We start from the raw sequence: 22,993 nt of genomic DNA on the forward strand, positions 1-22,993 counted from the left end.
GCCCCAGACACTGGCTCGAAGGCATTCTTGCTTCCCAGTTCTGATCACAGCCAGAAGGTAGCCTGAGTCCTAATTTGCACAACCACAGCTCACCAATAAACTTGCTGAACCAAAGACTGACATCATTAAAACCTAAACCGTGGAGTACGAAGGGTCATCTATTGATTTTTTAAATTATTTTTTTCCAGATTACCCTCAATGCTTGTTGTTATCATAATTCACAGATGTTTTTTGCACAGGGTATTCCTAAGCTCCTGGAAGTCTCTCTCACATGTATGCAATAAACTTTCTCAAACAAGATTTTCTACACTGGTACTAAGGTATTATAAAGACAGAAGTTTTTAGAGGTGAGGGCCACATCCACTTCCTTATGTACTACTTTTATCTCCTGTTTAATAAGCAGTTCCTTTTTGGGTGAGGAACTGCTATATTAAATTACAGTAGTATTTTGTTATCATTCTGTTTTCCTAAGGAAGAGCCTCCAGAAAGATGACTTAGGCTACTAGTGCTTATATTATCACCTGGATAAAAACATCATTTTGATTAATGGTCATCTAATTGATTCTTGGTGGTAAAACTAAGAATCTGTAAAAAAGACAGATACTAAGCAATTTGTCTGTTCGGGAATTATTGCAGACTGCTCTCTCTCACAACTATTTTTTTTTTCAGCAGATTTTTAAAAGCATCACCAATGAAGATTCAATCCAGGGACAAGGAAGTCGGAGACTGATAAGTTTTTCATTGTCAGGTAAGTCCCTGCTGGTGTGAAAGTTGTAAGCCCGGAGTGTGGGAAACTGAAATGACTAAAACCTTTCATGTATGTGTACGTATGTATATATTTGTGCATGATTTTTGGCCTGTTGCTCTCTTCCTTCCACGAGAGTTATGTGCTGAAGTGTCTTGTTCAAGTAGAGTTTTGGGGCCACAGTAAGTTTTCCTATTTGTGATTAAATGTGGTGCTATAGATGTAGGTCAGGGTAAGCAAGATCAAAGGCATGCACTCTATTTACGGTGATTTGTGGTAGTCCTCTGGTTCTTGGAGAGCAGGTTCCACAGTCTTGGTTTGGACCTGAGGACAAGGATCACATTACATGACTGGTTTGGCTGTATGATTTATTTCAATCTTCCCTCTAAGTTATGTTAAAGTCAACTAGGACTTCCATATCTCTTTAATATTCAGCATGCAAGTCAGTGCTTTTCCAAATTAGGTAGTCAGTGTGGTTCTTGAGAGGTTATAAATACAATATGACAGGTTAGACTGACATTAGATGGGGCTCTTTTAACAAATCACTTTTTTTGCTGGGTCGGACATTGGGCACCCACCCAGTCACATTAATTTGTTAAAACCACAGATTTAAGTCAGAAGTAGAGTTAATATTTTTTAATGTTCTTAAATAATCTTACACTGAAAATGTTGCCCAGAATTAGTACCATTTTTTCATTCTCTCGGATTCTTTGGCCTAGTCGACCAAGAGATGTCAACAGTAATAATTTGTGAGACTGATAAATAATGTTGTCTCACTGGACCCTTTTATAAACTAAACTATCTAATTTACAACTTGATTCAAAGTATACAAAGACCATACCGTGTAATACATTTGGGGTATCTTTTCACATGCAATTCATTTACATTTATATCACATCCATATTAACAGCACCATCACAGCTGGGTATTTGAAAGGCTTTGAGCTCACAATTATTTTATCAAAAAATCTTTGCTGTCAAAATAGCTCAATTTCAGTCTTTCTGAAATTGACAGATTAACATATCACAAGGATTTTTTTTGCCTTCTTACTCAACAACAACAAGAAAACATTGTTGTCTCTCTCAAAGTAAAATAATTGCTATTCCTGTATCTGTTGTGCTAGATAATCAGATGCAAATGAAGCCAGGCCTTCCAGAGACATTGGAAGGAACTGAGATTCCTTCCATTTGCACTACTATCACAGCAATAACCTCGCTGTTGTCATGAGTCCTTTCAGCTCATATAGATTTCTCCTGTTCAGTATCTGTACATTGGTAGTATACTGTCACGTTCAGTGTCATAACTTAAAAGTTAGGTTTCCAAATGACGGTTGATTTAGTTGCAATTAAAGAAGAAAAAAAGTGGAACACCATTAGTCTGACTGGGGACCATTGCATTAGGCACTGCACCAACACAGAGCCATCGTGCCCTCAGCAGTTTATCATCTAAAGAATGCAAGAGGAGCTATGCCTTCTACTACATCAATTTTTAAAATGAAACAAAATATTAGAATGGGAAAGAAAAATCTCGAAGTAGACCAAATCCCAAGAAATGCTGAACAACGTCAGTGCATTTCAGCTGACTTGTATTGCTTGCTCTACTGCTTAGACACTCCAGTGAGACCCTGTGTTTAAATGAACTGTGCAGAAACAGGTTCCCTCTAAAAGTTGGTGACAAAGTGCTTTATTCTTTCTCTAGTTTTATTGAATATTTGCTTGGACAAAATCCAACTGGTTTCACTGGAAGTTTTGCCTGAGAAAAGATTTCTGGATTGAATAAAAATGCCAAACTAAGAAAAAAGTATAAAGTGATGCTTCAGGGCAAAAGGAAGTCGCTGGCTCCTTGAGAACAGAAATAGCTGAGAGGTTGTACTACATCAGTAGGAGGTTTGTTTTCTTTGTATTTTCTGCTTTGGAGACTGGAAGTTGGTCCTGTGAAAGGTTAGTTCAGATTAATGGGTTCATTAGCAACACTGATCTCAAAGAAGATAATTTCCCGTGATTAAGCTTCTTAATCGTTGATATGATGACTGTATTATTATAGCTTTCATTACTTAAAATACCAAGAGATTTTGTAAACCTAACTTAGCTAGATTAAATACAGTGTTTAAGGAGAGCTGTGCAGTCACTTTGCATTTACTTTCCACCATGACTTTTCTGCCATTACAATGAATGTCACACTTCTGATAAGGTGACTGGAAGTGTCAGAGCTCTCTCGCATGAAGTACAGAGTAAAGAAATGTGCTAAGCTTCCCAAGATGTACAGCCACTTCACTGAAGGATCATGGTTTAGCAGCAATATTAACACATTAGCTGAGAGCTCTTGAAACCGTTCTGTTGGCTGGTATATTTAGAAAGTGTTATCATGAGGTTCGCATGATATGCCTCCTAGCTATATGGTGCATTAAGTAACTTTTTTAAGGCTTTAGTATTTCATCTCTCTTGTGTTTGTATGCTCTTAATTTTTAAATGTTCTTGCGGAACAAATGACCAAAAGATCTGAATATTTCACAAACCTTCAGGTATTTATCCTCATCATACCTCTCTGAGAAATATTGTTAGTTATTTTCGTGTGGCTTTCAGACCAGGCATTTAGGTACCATCAGTTGTCAGTTGGTGGAAGTCAGAGTATAAATCACAACGGAAAATAGCATTACGCCCACTAAGGGTCATTTTGCCAATAGTTGTTACCATGAGATGCTTGATCAGAATGCAGATATATAATAGACTTCATGTTCGAACCATTTTTTGAAATCCTAGTGACTGACTTTATAACAGGAGTTCTAGTCACTATATTTTGTTTGTTTAATATTGCTGTCAACCTAGCTCTTCTTCTGCCCTCCCCACCTCAAGCTCACTTGCACAGATCTTTTCTTTATAAGCCCGAGTTACTGATCACTTGACTTTTTCTTACTTGTCAGAGCTTGTGCGAAGGTGAAGTGACTTTCTACCGCCTCTACTACACCTATGCCCACAAAGTACTGCAGTGCTTTAAACTAACAGATCTAAAGGCCTCAAGAGGCTTTGAGGTCAGCTGCTCCATTATCCTATGTAACACAGGCTGCCTTGCTCCATGGTGTGGAGCTTTGTGTGAGTTTGGCTCAGATGTGTCTTACAGACAGGCATGTAGTCTGGATCTGAGGATACCAAGAGATGGTACTTTCCTCCAGTACTTAATTGCTTGCAGTGATAAAAACTCTCCCTCATTGTGTCAAGCTGTTTATATTAGCTGTTCTGATTTTTTCTGTTTTCGTTCTTGATGAAGACAATTAAAAAAGTAGCATGTCTTTCAGCCATTTTTGAATAATTAATTTCCCCACTCCTTTTAATTTATTAATAGACCTATTTTCTTCCTGATACCTCTGCAGCCCCTTCCTTACACAAATGAGAATCACTTTCATTTTCCCTTGTAGCACTTCCAGCTAGAATAATTATTTTCTCCTCCTTTCCACTGTCTTTAATATTTTGCCTGGGAGCATCATGTGACATAAATGTTTTGGTTTATCTGCTCCATTTGGTTGTTTTTTTTTAAATCTCAGGTCTTTAAACACCTCCTTGTGCAACTTCACCAGACAATTCTTTCTGACATTCTTTTTGAAAAGGAAAATGGAGTCTGTCTATAGATCTCTAGATTTCTGAGAGCAGAAGGAACCACTTTAATTATCTGATTTAACCTCTTGCATATCACCAGTTGCAGAACGTCATTAAGTAGCTGATCAAGTCGGTAATCTATTGTATGTTATGTAGTATCTTTCTCTGTTCCTCTACATTATTTTGCTGTGTTGGGTTGTAAGACTTCCTATCACTGCACATTACTGGTTGATTTCTAAAATTCCTTAATATTTGCTTCTTGAAATCTAATGCCACATGCAATACTTCTGTGAGTCTGTGCTCACTTTCCGTACGATAAATTTTAGTATCATGTACTGCTGCATGAATCAAATTGGCATTTCCAAGACAATGCAATATTGCTCTGCTCTTACTGTTGAAAGGTTATTACACTACTAGTAGCTAAAATATTTTCTATTGCTTTAAAAGCACATAGCTGAGAGTCAGTACCTATGTGTCTCCTGTTGAGCCTTGGGCAAGCAGTGTTTTTTTGTTCCTTCCTTTGAAGCCACTGCTGTGTCTTAGGTAGCTCAGCTCAGCATATGAACTTCTGCCCTCTAAGATAGGTCCTACTTGTTCTGGTCAAGCTCTGCAAAGTGCACTCTACAAAAGGAATTTCCAAAGGAATTTGGGACTTTACAAAGGAAAACTGAAGGGAAATGTTGGAGCTGTCCATTGACATCCTAATTAGCAACTCTCTTGTGGTGATGGATCATGAAGATGGTTTATTATGCCGTGATACATGAACTACCAAGATCTCAGTAAGATGGCAGGACTTTTTCTTTCTGCCATTAATGAGCAGATCATAGAGAGAATACATTAATCAAGCTACATCACAATCTAAATTGACTGTGGTCTTTCCGGTGACCCTTTAGTCTTTCCAGTGTCCTGGTAACTTTGCAGTAGAATCATAGACCCACAGAATGGTTTGGGTGGGAAAGGACCTTAGAGATCATAAAGTTCCAACCCCCCTGTCATGGGCAGGGACACCTCCCACTAGCCCAGGTTGCTCAAAGCTTCATCCAGCCTGGCCTTGAACCCCTCCAGGGATGGGGCATCCACATCTTCTCTGGGCAACCAGTTCTACTGCCTCACCACCCTCACAGGAAAAAATGTCTTCCAAATATCTAATCTAAATCTACCTTCTTTCAGTTTAAAACTGTTACCCCTCATTGATTATGCTTTTAGATATGTTGTGGGCAAGTTTGGCCTAACTCAGGATGTCTTCATCTTCTCAGAGGGTCAGGTGACTCATGAGGAATATGTATCATTTCCTGGTTCTGAAAACACATGGCTACTATGCTAAATAGGAAACATGAATTCAGTGAGTTGACTATAGAATTGCTGGGGCTTAATGATCTCTCCTACAAGTGTCAATATAGCTAGCTGCAAGTCATCTACTGAAGTCAGTCGGATGGTACTTGGAAACATGAAGGACATTAAGTACTTGTCCTTCATTGGGAGGAATTTGACAGCTATATCAGAATATCAGTATCAGTTTCTCAAAACTGGTAGCTCCACTCCTCACTGGTCTTTGACCCTTCTGCTGGTTTGCAGGCTCTGTCTACTTCAGGGAGGTAAAATATGCACCCTCAGGAGACTAGGTGGCCTCAGTCTTCTTGAGACACATTTATCAGCTGCACAGAGTTGCCTTTCTAGGAAAGTTCTTCCACAGCTTTTGGCGAAAGCTTCTCATCCCTTGGGGAGAACAACTTCTAACTTCTTTAACTTACTACTGCCAGATTGGTGACCAGACTAAAAGTAATTAATTTAAAAAACAGACTGCTCCAGACTCTGGTTCTCGCTTTGGTTCTCCATCCTTTTCTCTCTTGCATGGAGCATGGGTCTGGACCAGTACCTCGTTATGTCTGCAGGGAACTGAAACGCCATCTTTACAAAAGGTTTGATGATCGTTACTGTCCGCAAATCTGCTTGCTAGGCATGACAATATGTGACTTGCAAACCCAAATCATACATCTCTCCTGACCTTTTGAAGGCATAGTCACTTGTATTGAGGCAAAATTAAACCCCGTAAAACACAGATGTATTCAAGCTATGTTTGTCAGAATTGATCAATATCCTCACCTGGTTCCATGTTTTGTCACTAAATAAATGTCAGTTTTCAAATTGCCACAAAAATAGTTTCATCAGTGCCCAAAAGTTTGTGATGCTGTGTAGGAAATGTATTTGCAGAATGATCCTTGACAAGACAGGCAGGGAAGTCTCTGGCCTACCTTAGGGACAGAAGCTACATGCATGCAAGTGACCTACAGCAAAGCTTCCTTAGGTCTTATCCACACACCCAGAGATCAGCATATATGAAAGGGAAGCCCTGAAGTTGGAACAAGTTCATCATTCACTTGGGAGCAGCAGCAGGCAGCGGTTAATGTAAGCCATTGTTCTACAATGAAGTTAGCCTAGCTGGATTAGCATGCGTGTATTTAAAATTACTGAAAGTCTGCAGCAGTGAAAGAGTCTGTGACTGCAGTGTCTCCAGCTGGATTCCTTCCTTCTGTCGTCTTTCGTGAGAGATGGCCTGACATTATTAGACTGATGGATGCATATAACCTCTTCCATGCTAAAGTGTGATTTGTGAGTAAATGGGAAACTGACATATAGAATGATAGAATCATTTTGGTTGGAAAAGACCTTTAAGATCACTGAGTCCAACCATAAACCCAACACTGCCAAGTCCACCACTAAACCGTGTCCCTAAGTGCCACATCTACATGTCTTTTAAATACCTCCAGGGATGGTGACTCCACCACTTCCCTGGGCAGCCTGTTCCAGTGCTTGATAACCCTTTCAGTGAAGAAATTTTCCCTAATATCCAATTTAAACCTCCTCTGACACAACTTGAGGCTGCTTCCTCTCATCCTATCACTTGTTACTTGGGAAAAGGGACCAACACTCACTTTGCTACAACCTCTTTTCAGGTGGTTGTAGAGAGTGAGAAGGTCTCCCCTCAGCCTCGTTTTCTCCAGTCTGAACAACTCCACTTCTCTCAGCCGCTCCTCATAAGACTTGTTCTCTAGGCCTTTCAACAGCTTCATTGCACTTCTTTAGACACACTCAAGCACCTCAATGTCTTTCTTGTAGTCAGGGGCCCAAAACTATGGTATATTAATATGGTATACTATTAACCTTTTTTAAGAGACTGGATAAAAATACACCTTTGCAAAGCATAGATGAGTTATCTTGGTAGCATTTCCTCCTATGCCTCCAAGAAATACACTGTAAAACCACAGTGTACAGCAAGGCACATCTGAGCCTTCTGGAATTCATTGTTTTCACCAAAGCCTTAAATTCAGTTAACCTTAAACCATCACTTAAATATTTAGTATCTTCAGAACCTTTTTCTGAAGACAATACAGATAAGAGAAATATTTTCAGATTGGGAAGTAGAATACCTGGTGTTCTTCCATTGGGATATTACAAAGTAGTGGTAAGAGAGTACCTGAGCCTTGGTTACGACAAGTTACAGCATCCAAAGGTTCCACTTCAAATTAAATGGACTTCTGGATATCTGTAGATGCTCATGTAGCTTTATTCAGAGCTTTTGTATTTTTGATGCCCTGTTTTTCATGTGCTGAGAATTTGTGGTGAGATGTGTAAGTATAACTGGGTTATCTGTCCTTAAGAAAGCTATTTCTGCTATCCGTATGTGTACTTTGGACGTTAAAAATTGAAGCCTCTAACTGGTATTCTTACTAAATTTGTTGTGTTATGCAATTTCAGCAAGAAAAATGACACAAAGTTTCCTGTTGTGTGCTTAGTTAAATATTTTTTTCTCATACAAATACAAAAATTAGACTAAGGTTAGGAGTACCTTCACCTTCATGACTGTGCTTAATTCCCATAAGTGAGAAGAGGCTGGTATGTCATCATAATACGTATGTTCTTCATGATACCTAAGTATATATAATTAAGTGATAGTTATTTTCTTTTCCATCTATCAATAGGCCATTTCTTTGCGCAGTGGTACCCAAAGATAGTGTGGTCTCTCTTTGTGGAAAAAAATCAGGAACATATAGAGCAATAAATATTTCCGTTTCAGAATCTTTTGAGGAAACATCAGAGAGAAAGAAAATAAGCTCCCAGAGGTCTTTCTCTCCTCTCAAATGTTAGCAGCCTGACACTATTATGCTGCTGGGCTGTGTCGTTCATAGTGCTTTTGCAATCTTGGTTTCTGTTTCTGGAATGTATTTCTAACAGTACAACTTCCAAAGCAAAAGAATTTGCCATATAGGATTTCAGCGGGGCTGATAGATGAGATACGTGCGGGTTACACAGAGATCATACACTCAGAAAAAATATCAGTGTTATCAGTTTGAACCAGATAATTTTCTTTGTGTCATTGTGTTGCTAGGACCATGGCAGTAGTAGGCTATTAGTAGTGATATCACCTATTTTTTGTTAATTGTTAGAGAATGTCACAACAGGACCATCTGTCAACAGCTTTTGAATTTCTGCAACATGAATTGTACACTGGAATACATGATTAAAACCAATGAGAACAAAAATGGTTCTTTTAAATTGAACATTTTATTGTGTTGGCTATTGCCATATGTTAAGGAAGCAAAATACAACTGCGTGAATCTTATCCCTGTTCTTGATATAATTGTTTTCTGGAAAAAATGCTGATGTTGGTGTGGAGAGTCTATAATTATCAGATTCATCCAAAATATCTGCCTGGAGGGTTTTAAATGGTCTCCTGCAACCTGCGAGAATAATTGGGTTTTTAATCAGAAGAGAATTAAAAGACTGTGAAAATTAATGTTTTCAAAACCTGCCTAAAAGAAAAAATATGTGTTTAAATTTAATGTTTAGGTATACTTCTAAGCAGTTTTGGAAACTATCTTGACTAATACTTTGTACATCTTTAATACAGCAAGAGAAAGTAGCCAGAATGCAGTTCAGTGCTTATAGCCCTGTGTGAAATAAAGCTTTAAACAGAGGAGGAGAATCTCCATGCAAATGGTGGTGGAAAATAAATCAGCTGCCGAACTCAGTAATAGGAGTAAGTGCTTGTGTTTTCCAAAGAAAGCTTAGAAATGGATCTGGAAAAAGAGAAGGCCAGAGGCTTTGGTTTGTAGCTATTGAACCAAAATTAATGATGTACCTGTAGATTGGCTTGCATTTCATTGGCTTCACACGGACAAATTGTAATGGACTTTGTGTCTTTCTTCATAACATTATGAGTAAATTTTGAAATAAGTGCCTGGGGAATTTTTTTGTCTGCACAATTCATATTGCGCTCCCTGGGAGCCCTGCAAATAGAAAGCCCTGCTTAAAATTTTGACATTATATACAAGAGTTTTCCTAAGTTACTACAGGTAAAGTTAACCTATGCATGGAAGGAAACATTTTAAAGTGGACAAAAAATGTAGAATTATTTCCCGTGTAGAAAAAGTGGTCTAAAAGCTGAGATTGATAGAAAGAGAAAGCTGATTTCTGGGAGAAGTGACATGTTGGGTACTGAATGCCATGTCTATGTGATTAAATGAATGGATCTCTTTTTCAGATTAGTCCTGCCACTGGATTGAGGCTGAGCAAGTACTTAGCTCCTTAGGAAAATCAGCAAATCACTTAAGTTGCATAAATATTGATTTAGAAGCCAGATCACCCTGCACAATCAGGTTGTAAAATTTGCAATTTCATTATATAATCATTTATAAATCCTAAATCACAAGATCATTGTGGTTTGGCCTTATATTACCTCAGAAGAAACATAGCGAGTTTTTTCATATTCCTGCCGTATTATTTGAATTACTTACCAGTTAGTTTCCTGTGTGCTTCTCCTAACATCACAGAGAGCTAGCTGGAATGTGAAAAATAATCAGGTTATTTACCTCCTTTCAGATTTCCAGGCTTTTGGTCTGAAGAAAGGAATGTTCTTCAACCCAGATCCTTATCTGAAGATTTCCATCCAGCCTGGAAAACATAGCATCTTCCCAGCACTTCCTCATCATGGACAGGAGAAGAGATCTAAGATCATGTGTAATACTGTTAACCCAGTCTGGCAAGGAGAGGTAAGCAGTGTGGGTGTTGAGCTGAGACTTTTCTTAAAACGTGGAAATGATTCTGTCAATATCCCTCATTTTGTTTTTTTTTCCTTTTTAATTCCTTTCTTGGCTACACAGTTGTTGACCTAACTGTGCTTGATGTATTTCATGACTTAATGCAAAAGGCTTAATTACCTACAAAGATGAATGTTACATTAAAACTTTCATTATGGCTTATACTTTGCAGATGTAATTTATTAAGCTGTTAATTATTGAAGGCAGGCATAACCCAGAATTGAAAAATAAACTTGGAGAGCATGAAAGTCTGCTGCTAGATTGTCATAGTGTTCTTACACAGACAGGAGACATTACATAAAGCAGAACAAGTACATCAGGCAAATAAAAAGAGTCTATGTGATGGAAAAGTGTCTGTGGCAGTATAAATCAAAGGCAACTTTGGCACATTTGCCCATCACCTTGAAGAAATACTTACTAGTCTGCTGCTTCTTGTTGGAAGGGCTTAGTAGGTATTTATGAGATCTAAGAGTTCAATCGCTGCCTGCCGTTTTTAAATTAGACCTGAAATAGCAACAGACAGCAAAGAATAAGGAATCTCTTTGTAATTAAAGGAGCCTGACTTAATGGGTGTTCCCTGTCAGACCAATATCTCCACTACGGGAAAGAAAAAAATAGACTAAATAGCTTTTTGCAAATTGTAAAGTAGTTTAGGGATAATTAGGTGAAACAGTACAGACATGAAAGTGTGAGTGGGGAAAAAAGACCGCAGCAATGTCACTGAATACTCCTACCTGGAGAAGGATGGTCAAGAAACTAGGTACCGCACCAGGTTATGCAACCCGTGAGCCTACATGGGGGAGGTTATGTGGCAGGGGGCACACCTCAAAACTGGTCTGAGAAAACACCTTCTCATAGGACTAAATTAAGTGGAAGGCACTGTTATGAGGCATCCACCAAGCTGTAACTTCTCTGTGGCTCCAAACATGAGATGGATCTGGCTGAGGGGTCCCAGGTCAAGCAGAGGAGCTGGAACTGCCATGGAGGATCAGGGAGCTGGCAGAGATCTTTCAGTAAAGCATGTTAACACACAGGCCTAGAGGCAGGCAGGCATGAAGGGGAAACTTACTGTATGTGTGTCATGGTACGTGTGATTGTGAGAGCTGGCAGGGAGTGCGGATGCCAGGAGCTGACACTCAAAGAAGGACACAGGATATGAATGTAGTCCCATCCATCAGCCAGAATTAACTGCTGAGGTGGCACACAGGGAGATGCAGCAGCTGTGCTGATGGAGGCTGAAAATCGGCTCTTCAGAAGCACTCAATACTGGTCAGAAGTCTTCTCTCGACAAATGCAAGCCCCAGCCAATGTAATTTGTTCTCACTTCAAGGTCTTTTTTCACTGCTGGAGGATAAAATAACCAAAGAGTAAGAATGCGGCCCTGATAAAATGTCAAGGGTGTCTTCTCCTCAGGCCATGCAGGATGGCTGAGTTTGTGGGCTGACATTTCTTTTCCAGTGGAGTTTGGCAGCGAGAAAAGGAGAAACAATGAAATGGCCTAATTATGGACATCAGAAAGCGAAAGAGCACAGCTGGCTTCCAGCTTCTCTCTTCAGCCTCCTGGTTTTCTTCATCGCATGCAAGCGCACTGCTTCTCCCTTTCTGTTGTTAGCCCTCAGTGGCTAAGGAGTCTGAAACAGCAGAGCTGTCATTCAACATGTTCTACTTCTGCATTCTCTTCAGCTATTAAGATGTTTAACTGCGTTTCTCTTGCAGTCTGTGCACATCAGCTGGTCTGAAGCCTTTGTTTTGGTACTGAAAACCCATGTTGGTTTCTGTTGTACAGAAGGTCCTAGGCCTGGTTTTCAACTTCATCCCGTTATGGGACAAGGGGAGCAGGAAGGCTGCAAACTGGTGCTTAATCATGGTGGTAGCCATTCTTCTGTCCACCCTTTTCACTGATAGATGTGAATTAAATGGATTAGTCACTAGTTGTTTTCCAGAAATAAATATTTTAGGCAATATATTATTTCAGAAGGGTGATTCTTTCCTAAGATTCTCTGTCACTACATGTAACACTACATGTAAACAGAAGCCAGATGTCCTTTTTTTTTTTTTTAGTTGAATGACATATGTAATTATTTGTTTTGCCTGCTAAACTTGAAAAAATCTGGAAAAAGGAAATACAACTATAGAAGTAGCTGCAGACTGGGATCTTTATATGTGTTCTTGATTACCCTTGAGCAAATTCAGAAGTGAAAGAGTTGACTCAGTTTTGTAGGGCCTCAATATAAAAATAAAGTCCTACAGGCTGAGAGATGATTCATTTACTTACATTAGTTCATTCTGGCATCCCCTCTCATATATTTACCAGGTTGTTCTATTTGCATAGTAACCACTTGCATTATAAGAACACTCTGGGAGCACCATGATACCTCAGGCAATTTTTCATCGATGTCATGTGATATTGATGATCATCTTCATTTCACAGACCGTTTGAATACTGTTCAACACAAGTCATCCAGACTTAAAGCTATTCTTCCATTGCTCTGTTGTGCAGTACTTTGTACAAGAGGACATAAGGAAATGGGAATTCCTTACTAAAAGAGAAGAAGTAGTATGTGACATTTTGACACTTGCAGCAGGGCTCTGCGTGAGGTGAAAGAGACCTTACACTGAGAGCTCTTCACTGAGACAGAGGGAAGCCCAGGTGGTGTCTTCTGGTGGTAGAGAAGGGTCGTTTTGTGATGTTTCTATATGTTTTCACGTGCTCACAGAAGCATAAGATCCGATTCTGCTAAGCCAAAGTGCTGAATGTTGCCGTGTGTGTATAAGTACTTTGGGAGAGAGCCACATGAGCTGCTGATGCCTGGGCCTCTACAGGGTCAATGAGGAGAAGCAGGCAGCTGCAGAAAATAAAAATGATAACAAGTGTCTTCTTGTTAGTGAATCAGGGTTAATGGTCCTGCCCGTTTTCTTACTCCTGGTTCTACTTTCAAACTGGTGCGTTCCTCAGCAACATCTGTACTGTTAAATGAAGTGAATGAGTTCCTCAAAACCACAGGCCACTGGACATCTTGACTCTAAACTCCTAGGTTAAGCAGACGTGGTGCTGGCAGTCCACGCAGTTGCAAGAGCATCCTGGGTGAGTTTTCCTACCATGCTGTTTTGAGGTAAAATGCAGAGGAAAATTCCAAAGGAAGTGCTCACTTCCCAAATCTTCTGTACATCTAGTAGAACTGAGAAGGGTGTATGTTGATCATATCTCTTTTAATATTGACATTAGAAAAATAATGACACTGTTCCCATATTGTTTCATACTGAGACAATGTATCTGCTGTCATATTCTTTGGAACAGCTCCTTTAAGAAGATTTAATTTGTCAGCAAGCAATAAAATGATAGATAGTTCAGACAAGCGATAAAGATCACTTGGGATCATAAACAACAAAGCAAAGCGGTTTAAAAAGTAGTTCAGATATGTGCAGCTGGTTAGCAAATTCTCTCGATGGTTTGGCAGATAAAGTACTTCAGGTCTCTGGACCTTCCCTTAGACATACTTGTGGTATATTTTTCTTTACTGTGGCAGCCTGAGCTAACTGCTTCTTCAGTTTTTGTTCCTTTACTAGTGAGTGGATAGAGAGCCTCAAGGAATGGGCAGTGAGATGACTGTAACAATTGGCTATTGCAACAATACGGGATATTTAAAGTGGTAGAAAGTGTCACCTGTTAAATGACACATTGAATTTCAACTGATAATTCTAGATCTGGAAAAGTAGATTGCCTTAAAGTCAGAGCCCAGTATTAGGATAAAAACTATCTCAACTACTCGCAGCTTCACTGCTTGCCTCAGCCTTTACAAATATTGTTGAATTACAGCTGGGGCACAAAATGGTGTTTTGGTTGGCTGTCTTTATCGCTCTGAAGATAGCTGCATTTCACTGGTGAATTAATTGATGTGTGTAAGCAGAGATGTTCAGTACTCTGTTTCAGGAGCACTTAACAAATAGCGGTTAATGTATCAGATCTGATAAAGAGAATTACAGTATTTCCACATGTGTAGCTTGTACTCTCTGCACCTCAGATAACCCACAACCTTTCAAAAATACTGGACTTGAATAAATTCTCATGTAACCTGTCTCTTCAGATTACTAACACAAAATCAGAAGAAGGAAACAGTCAGGGGCTGGAATGCCAGAGAGAGATGGTTGGGGGAGAGAGGGCTTCTGTGGTGCAGACCCTCGTCAGTGATCAAAACATTGGGTTTGGGTGCTGCCTGCGAGAATGCCAAAATGACATGAGTGCAACTGGCTGACTAAGAGCTGGTTTGTAACTGCTCTTCTTATGATGCAGATTTATAACTTGGGCGCTGATTCTGTGATCATGAATACTGGACTGGTGTATGATGGACCACCCAGCAGTACTGGGACTGAAAGACACTTTGTCAGAATAGCCAGATCATGCGATATGGGGTTTATGTTAGCTCTCTGCTACTCTTGAGGCTTTATGCTGGCTTATATGATGGGTGCTACCTGATGGAGCACAAACATAGAGTGATGCAAGCAGAGGATACCTGAGCAAAGGTGAATCTTTGCAGATCAAAGTTAAACCATTAAGGATGCTTTAATATATTTGAATCAACAGTGTGAATTTCAACTAAAGCAAGTTATATTTTATCTGATTTTGATCTAATATTCAGAGCACTACCTGCTGACAGTCCTACCATGGCCTCACAGAATCATTGCGTGATTTCACCAGAAGTCCAAAAGTTAAAAAGCAACAGGAACATCACACTGATTGAACTACTTATTTATTGTTTAACTTAGATAACATTTTTCCCCCTTCTGCTGGCAAATAGAGAAGAATCTGCTGCAGAAACTTGGAGGCCTTTACACCTAAGCATAAATCCAATGTAAGTGCCATGAAATACAGATCCTGAATTCAGTATTAATTTTGCCAAAGGTATCATTGGGACTGAGTAAAGCCTTGTGCATGGTAGCTTCACTGTATCAAATTTCTGCATACATGGCCAGGTAAAGTGTAAAAAATAGTTTGACTACACAGAAAAGTTGTAATTTTACAGCTGCAATTTTTTGAGTATCTGGTGATGACTGAAGTGTGAAAGCCCAAGGCAACTTCAGTTTCTTCAGGAATGGGTTACAGTGTGAAAAAATTGTCTAGATTTTTTTTTAATATTTTATTCTTCCAGAAATGTGTTTTAATTGCAACTTCTGCATCTAGAAGGCTATCAGTCTTGCTAATCTTGTATTTTAGTGCTCATGAGAGTCCTCAAACATTTTCAATGTATGCTGTGCTAATGAATTTGTAGACAGCGTGTGAGAGATGAAGAAAAATCCTGACTCTTTAAGCAGTGTTTGCACTTGATTTATCCAGAAGTTCTTTTAAATTTCTGGTGTCTTAGGGCTGAAATTTGCCAGTAATAAGGTAAGAGACGTCTTGCAAAACTGTCTAAGCCATCAGAGAGAATTCATTATGAGCCTCTAACTAGTAGCTCTGAATGTTGTGGAATACATGAAGGACTTTTTTATTGCTTGTTTCCAATACAGAGAGGTAGTGAATCAGGGGGAGATATCTAGGAAGTCAATTTGCTGAAGGCCCTATCCAGCTTCAAAGGGGTTCAGTGGAAAGGATTGAATCAGACTTTAGAACAGCAACACATATTTGTGTGCACCCCTTTTACTGTAGGGGAAAAACAAAACAAAACAAAACAAAAAACCACCACATTGTGCCATGCCAGAATAAGGTACCACATTGGATCTGGCACCTGCTGGTCACTGCTGCATTCCAGGACTCTCTCGTGTAGGCACATCCCAGCCTTCGGTAGCAGTGGAGCTCTGTGCTTGACACTACTGAATCTGCAATATTTTGTGTTGTCATTGAGGAGTACTGTAGCAAGTTTAAGAAACTGGAATTCCCCACAAGCTTATCCAGTTGTTCGTATGAGTAGTGTTATATGGGACAGTAGGGATATGTAGAGGAAGTTTTTGAATGGGGAGCAGAATAATACAGATGGAGACTGGTGAGTGGATTAAAAGTGTAATTGTTTTATTGGTGTATTTGAAACTAAAAACCCACTACTGAGATATTCAGCTGAAAGATTAAATCTCTCTTCATCCATCAAATGTAATTTGCAGCCTTTTAAGATTTACTTCTGCTTGTATCGTCCCTCTGGCATGATGGATATCACAAATAAATTTTCTTTTTAATTATATTGCTTATTCAACTCCAAATCAAGAGCCTAATTCTTCTTGTCACCAATGTATTAATGTATCTACCTTTCACCAGTTATTATACTGACTGTTTTTTAAGAATTTAACTTGCACTTCACTTGTCTAATTGGTGCTGATGGACATACGATGTTCATTTCAACAACTTCCTTGATAGCATTATTGAGAGCTGATCACTGTGATCTATCCATATTCAGGAATGCAAATGATATTGTAAAAATAAAACATGGGAATTAATCATCATCGTTAGTTGGCTTTCTATGAAAACTATTCTCAAGCTCTGGAAATTATCTCATAAATGGGTACAGATGTATTCTGCCAGGTCAGCATTAGCATGTGCCTTCATTCTTTACTATATATAAGTCGTGCATTAAACCCCCGAAAGATCTGTTCACATTAAGAAAATTCATCATCTGTGTATGTAAAACTGTTGTTGGGTCTGGAAGCAAATAGGCATTGAAAAGTGGATTACTGTCTGAAATTCCTTCAGTGGTGTTTACTACAGTGTTTCCAGATCTTGCTTGAAGATGGCAGCAATAACATAACATCAGATTTATATTTAGGTCATTGAGATGGTGTGAAAGTACGAATGTGTCAGCTGATCCTAGGTAGCTTTGATTCCAATTTGTGTGTCTGTGAGAGTGACTCTGCAGCAGGCAGCTGTGTAAAATCTGTGTCAATGAGAGGAGAATTCTATTGACTTGCTATAGAGCCAAAACTGATGATACACTGCTTAGCCCAAGAAGACTTGATACATTGATGTGGTTCTCTCCATCGCGTCACTTTTGCTTTTCTCTCTCCCTCCCTTCTATGTAAATAATTAATTATGGCTTGTTGATTTTTGGTGCCTGAGAAAATACCAGCTAAAGCTTTGCCTTTGACTGGGGCATTTTAAGGCTGTGCCTGATTCTCCAGTGTCTGCTAAGATGTGCTCTAATGCTGTAGCTTTTCTCTTAGCGAGGAATTAACAGGGTCTCTGTCTCCTATTCTACTGCCACTTTCCATTAAACATGTAGGAACAAAACAATCATTGGATCTCCTGCCTCTCTAACAAGTGCGACAGGCGTTGACAAATGTCTAAAGAACTGGGGAAAGTAGAGACATGGAGGGGCTTTCTTCCTAGAGCAAGTCTGTTTCCTCCTAGCTGTCATCCTGAAAAGGAAATAACTGAAGAAGACACTGAGAAAATAATGCAAATACTACCTTGTTCTATAGATCATGATTCGTAATGATTCAGTTGGTCCATCTGCAAAAGTATTTTTGTTCCATTCAAGAGAGATGTTTCAAAGTAAATCCCCTAATCTTTCCCCGCTACAAACACCACTTGGGAGTCTTAAGGGGCATGAACTGAGTGTAGTGGGTTAACCTTGGCTGGATGCCAGGTGCCCACCAGGCCCCTCTGTCACTCCCCCTTCAGCAAAATAAAGGGGGAGAATGAGATGAAAAACTCGTGGATCAAGATAAAAGCAGTTTAATTAAAGCAAAGGCCAAGGCCACACACAGAAGCAAAAGGTAAACAAAGATGTTATTCTCTGCTTCCCCTCAGTAAGCGATGTCCAGACACTTCCCGGGAAAGCAGAGCTTCAGTATGTGCAGCAGCTGCTCCTAGAGACAAACCCAGTAACTAATGCCCCCCTCCTCCTGCCTGCCCTGGGCTGTTATGGCTGAGCTGAGGTCACATGGTCTGGAACAGCCAATCCGGGTCAGCTGTCCCGGCTCCGCCCCTCCCAAGCTGTGTGACACACCCCCTGCTGGCTGCCAGGGGGACAGTCAGCACTGGGGGCGTGCTGTGGGGATGTAAACCCAGTACACTGAGTTAGTCTGCAGAAAGTAAGCCAAGAGATAGGCTTCAGGAGTGCACCTGACACTTTTCAGACTATAGTGGGAGTTCAGTCCCAGGCACCAGCCTGAAGTTACTTCATGGTAAGGTATGTCTGGATGCGGTCATCAGGTGCACAGCACCAGCTGCTTTGCTCTCCAGATCCTCTCCTACTGTACCACACATCTTCCTGATGCAGACATTGCTGTCTATGAAAAAAAAGCCCATTTATGTAAACTTCAGTACACCCTTCTACAGTTAGTCTGAGTGTAAACTTTAGATTACGGTCTTTGGATTCCAGCAGGTTCCGTGAAGTTTTTGACCAGTCTTGCAGAGTTAGCACTAACAGTTGTGATTCAAGGAACTTAAATTTTTTTTGGGGGGGAAACAACCCATGAACAAGCCCACATCCTGAAGAGAGTCTATTTTTATCTCTGTTGTGATCTTACAGCCTCCTTTTCTCACCCCTCCTTGGGATGAATTATTCATCACAACATCACTGAGTGTGAACCCAAGGGTACTGCAGAATTTATGATCTGTGTCTTTTTTGTTTTTCAACTGAGATATGAAGCTTACACTGTCATCTTCACAAACTGGCTATTGCTCTGTGACAATTAGCAAATATTAGGCAAGGAAAAGAAATCATTTATTACAGCAGTAATATGGTACTGATGTGTGTTATGTTGGTTATATTGGAGAAGACAAGGAAATGCAGGGTCCTTTCCATTCCAGATAGATAGGATAGTACAGGCCAAGACTTGAACCATGTAAATGCAGCAAATGTTTTGTGGCTAAGGTACAAGGGCTGGCACTTGTCAGAAAATAAGGTGAAGTAAGAGAGAGAAATTACGGTTTGATGGTCATTTGGCTTCGCATCCAAAGAAGAGAGTCTCATCTTTAAAAATCACAAGGACCTGCATGTTTTCAAAAGTAGTAGGTGACTTTTGAAAATGGGTTCATAAGTATTTGAGTTATCAAACCTAGATGTTTTGCTGGGATTTTTAAAAGAGAGGCCAGTGTGTTCTGCAAACAAGGATTCCTTTGGGCTTTTCAGTGTGGGTGGCCTGAGCCTGAAGCATCCACAGTCAGATTTTGCCTAAGAAAAATCTTGTCCATTAAGGATTAAACTAGATGAGGGCAACAGCAGGAGCAAGTGCTTAGATAATGGAAAACTGAATTATATAAAATTGTCACTATTTTACAATCTGTCTCCAAATCCCTTTCACTGAGTTCACTCAAACAACAGTTGTTTCCAAATGGCAGAACCTTTGAGTTCTGCCACAGGATGCTTCTGGTCTTCAAGGCTTAATTGTGTTTCCAAGATGCTGCTGGTTTTATGCGTCAGAACATTCTCCTGGAACAAGGATTTGGGAACTGTGATCATGGACAAGGGGCTGGTCCCAGGGCAGTCTTGTGTATCGCCAAATGCAACATGGTTAGCAGGTGGTGAAATCAGAACACGATTTTATCTTACAAATTGCATGGAATATCGTGGTGTTTGTACAGCTGTTCAAGGAAAGAAGGACCTTTCCTTTGGTTTATTCCAACACACCTTGCCCCATGGATCCATACTCATTGCTCAGGTGCTCATAATTACTCTGGAAAACGTCAAGTTGTTTCTTGTGCAAGAGAGGAACTGTCAGGCTTGGTTCCACCTGATATTATGGAAACAAATGTCCATGTACATTCTGATTTGCTTCAGAGTTGTACCGCAAGACAAAACATTAATGACCTAGGAAGGCACAGATCACCAACCTACACATTACTTTCCCCTTATGTTCAGTGGAACAGTGGTTTACCTCTGTGTGTGCATGGTCTACCCCACAGAGACTTTTTTTACAGTATAGGCGTCAACAGCATAATAATGGAGAATTCATTAAATGGCAAATTGCTGTACATTACAATAACCTCATTCAGTTAAAAGTTAATTCCCTTCTTCTTTCCTTGTAAGTGTCATGAAGTGGCAGTTGCCCAAGGTTTTTAGCAGATGAAAAGGTAATGGTAATACATCTTATTTTTATAAGGCAACTTTCAATATACACGGAGAATTAATATTCTCCCCTTTGTTGGGTTTATCTTGTTGCAAAGATGTAGAAGAAAATGAGAAGAAAATAATACTTTAGCTGTTATTTGAATTGTATTTCTCTGATTATTTTAATTGTATTTCTCTGATTATTTGCATTTCTGCAGCGCCTGATTAACAGAATATCCCACTCACATTGGGTTAACTTCTAGCTGTTCAAACTAAGTATTTCTGAAAATTAGATCATGATTTAACAGAGCAAGCAATTTAGGGCTTAACTCCAGGCCTCGATAACCCAGAGCATGATTCTGTTGTGAAGATCAGTTTTGGCAGGAGGAAAGCTAGAAAATCCTTTCATCCATCTCAATATTCACTTACTACAAAAGTTGTCTTCCAGTTCAATACTGACCTTTCAGTTAGGTGAACCAGCAGTCTTACAGTTTTCCTGCTATTGCACACCACAGCAGAGATGTGCTTTTTTTGATTGATGATATTTTAGTAGTAGCAGATCTGTTTGGAAAAAAGATTCAGTGACCCGTGTCGCCAGATGCAAGTCTATACTAAATAGAGCCATTCTAGGAGCAAGCAAGGCCAAGTTATCTAATATATTTGCTTTTTACTATTATTCCTAAATGGAGCTTTGCTTTCCCTATGGGGGGATCCTGACATCTCCAGGTGCCCTAATGCTCCCATGCTTGGAAGCTGTGCCCATGGACTTCCTTGCTCCTACAACCTAACATATCTCCCTCCTTACCCCTACCTCAGGTTTGCATGCACAGTCTCTAAAAGCTTATTAAAACATTCCTGACAAATAAAAATAGATGTTTTTAAAACCAGATGGGCTGAGGTGGTTGTCACATGCACTTGATGGCAACAATTTAAATGGTGCCATTCCATCTTCCCCCAATATCATTTGTTCCGGTAGCCCATAGCTCTCTGTGGGATCGTGCTGTGAACCAGGTTAGGAGCTTGATCCAAATAAACAGTCTGTTCAGGCTTTTTCCTTTTTAAGGCAGGGCAGAGATGAGCAAGAGGCGGAGAGATTTCAAGAGGTATCTGAGAACTCCGATCATATGTCCTTCACCTCACTAGATGCTCCCTTCTCAATAGCTGAAGTGTGCCTCGCAGCTGAAGTGCCACAAATAGCCGGTCAAATGCAAGGAGGACTCATTTCACTTGGAGGGAAATGCTGACTAAACATCTCGCCAGGCTGCCAGTTCAGTTGTACTTACATGCAGCTATTTAAAGGTTTTAGAACATACGGGGGGGGAAGGAAAAAAAAAAAAATATAAGCTGTGCAATTACATTTAGATCAATAATCATTGCTAGGACAGAGTTCATTAGCTTTCTGCAGGTGTGTTGTCCTTAAGTCTGCAAGCCTTGTTCAGTGTGTTTAGATGCTACTGTGACATGAATAAATGAAATTCCCGCGTTTCCCAAGCCTGAGTCTGCAGCATTACACAGCACCTGTGCTTTCACCTGCGCGCTTTGAGGCCAAGCTCTTTCCATTTTGCAGGCCTGTGCCTTGGAGTTGAAGGACTGTTTCTGTCCTGTGAAAAAGCCAGAGGCTTAACGGATATCAATAAGCTGCTAGAAGCTGTGCGTTATTGTGGCCTGGCCACCGGCTTCATGTCCTGTGCTCTTTCTTTGTTGCAGCAATTCAGCTTTGTCTCCCTGCCCACGGATGTCTTGGAAATAGAAGTTAAAGACAAATTTGCAAAGAGCCGACCGATCATCAAGCGTTTTCTGGGAAAACTTTCTATGCCTGTTCAGCGCCTCTTGGAAAGACATGCCATAGGGTAATTTTTCTGCTTATGCTACTTTCCCTTTTTGATGAACTGTGTTGCTGTTTGAAGTCCCTGGTGATATATCATTGTAGTTGGTATGATGACATTGAGGAGGAGTTATTAAACTGACAGTTGTCTGATGAATGATGTTGGTCTTAATGAGAATTTATAGGACTGTGGGCCAGACAAAGAATTCCCTCTACAACCCCATCCATTGCATTTTGAAAAATGAGAGCTGGCATTTAGGAAAGAAAACGGTTTTGTGTGTATCATGGCTGCGAAATTGGAGAGTGCAATATTTTCAATTTGAATATTCTTTTAACATTATCAACAGGCTGTTTTCATGTTTCAGGGAATTATCTATGGGACAAAGTCATGCCAGATCTGTTTCTCCTCCTTTTAATTTCTGGACAGTGGAAACACTATTAAAAAATATATGTGGCATGTTGTAACTAAATCTTTCTGACCTTACCCTGCTGCCAAGAAACAACCAGTTCACTTGACCTCACCAGCTCTGCCATGCTTCCCCTTTGCCTGAAAGTCCTGGGAATGTGTATACTGCCAAAGTAACACAAATCAATTTGAGGATGATGAATAGTATTCAGATAAAGCCAAAAAGTTGGCTGTAAACTTTAAGGTTCAGATCTTGAGGAGCAGGGAGAGGAAGTCATCTCCTGAGGAGAGCATAGGTAATGAAGTTCCCAGGACGGCATTTCTGAGAACTGGATCTCAATTCAGCAGAACA

General features: G+C 39.9%; 1 protein-coding gene across 1 annotated transcript in view; it reads left to right on the top strand.

Annotated features, from left to right (window-relative positions):
* Positions 1-22,993, top strand: part of HECW1 (HECT, C2 and WW domain containing E3 ubiquitin protein ligase 1) — a gene marked incomplete at its 5' end in the record, with an annotated part of 125,589 nt that overhangs the window by 27,889 nt on the left and 74,707 nt on the right. The window contains 3 exons of the mRNA XM_010078769.1: positions 673-748; positions 10,216-10,385; positions 22,118-22,260. Of these exons, the coding sequence (XP_010077071.1) occupies positions 673-748; positions 10,216-10,385; positions 22,118-22,260 (389 nt within the window). The remainder of the gene's footprint in view (positions 1-672; positions 749-10,215; positions 10,386-22,117; positions 22,261-22,993) is intronic.

Source organism: Pterocles gutturalis, unplaced genomic scaffold, assembly GCF_000699245.1.
Source record: "Pterocles gutturalis isolate BGI_N339 unplaced genomic scaffold, ASM69924v1 scaffold6306, whole genome shotgun sequence".
NCBI classification, from domain to species: Eukaryota; Metazoa; Chordata; class Aves; order Pterocliformes; family Pteroclidae; genus Pterocles; species Pterocles gutturalis.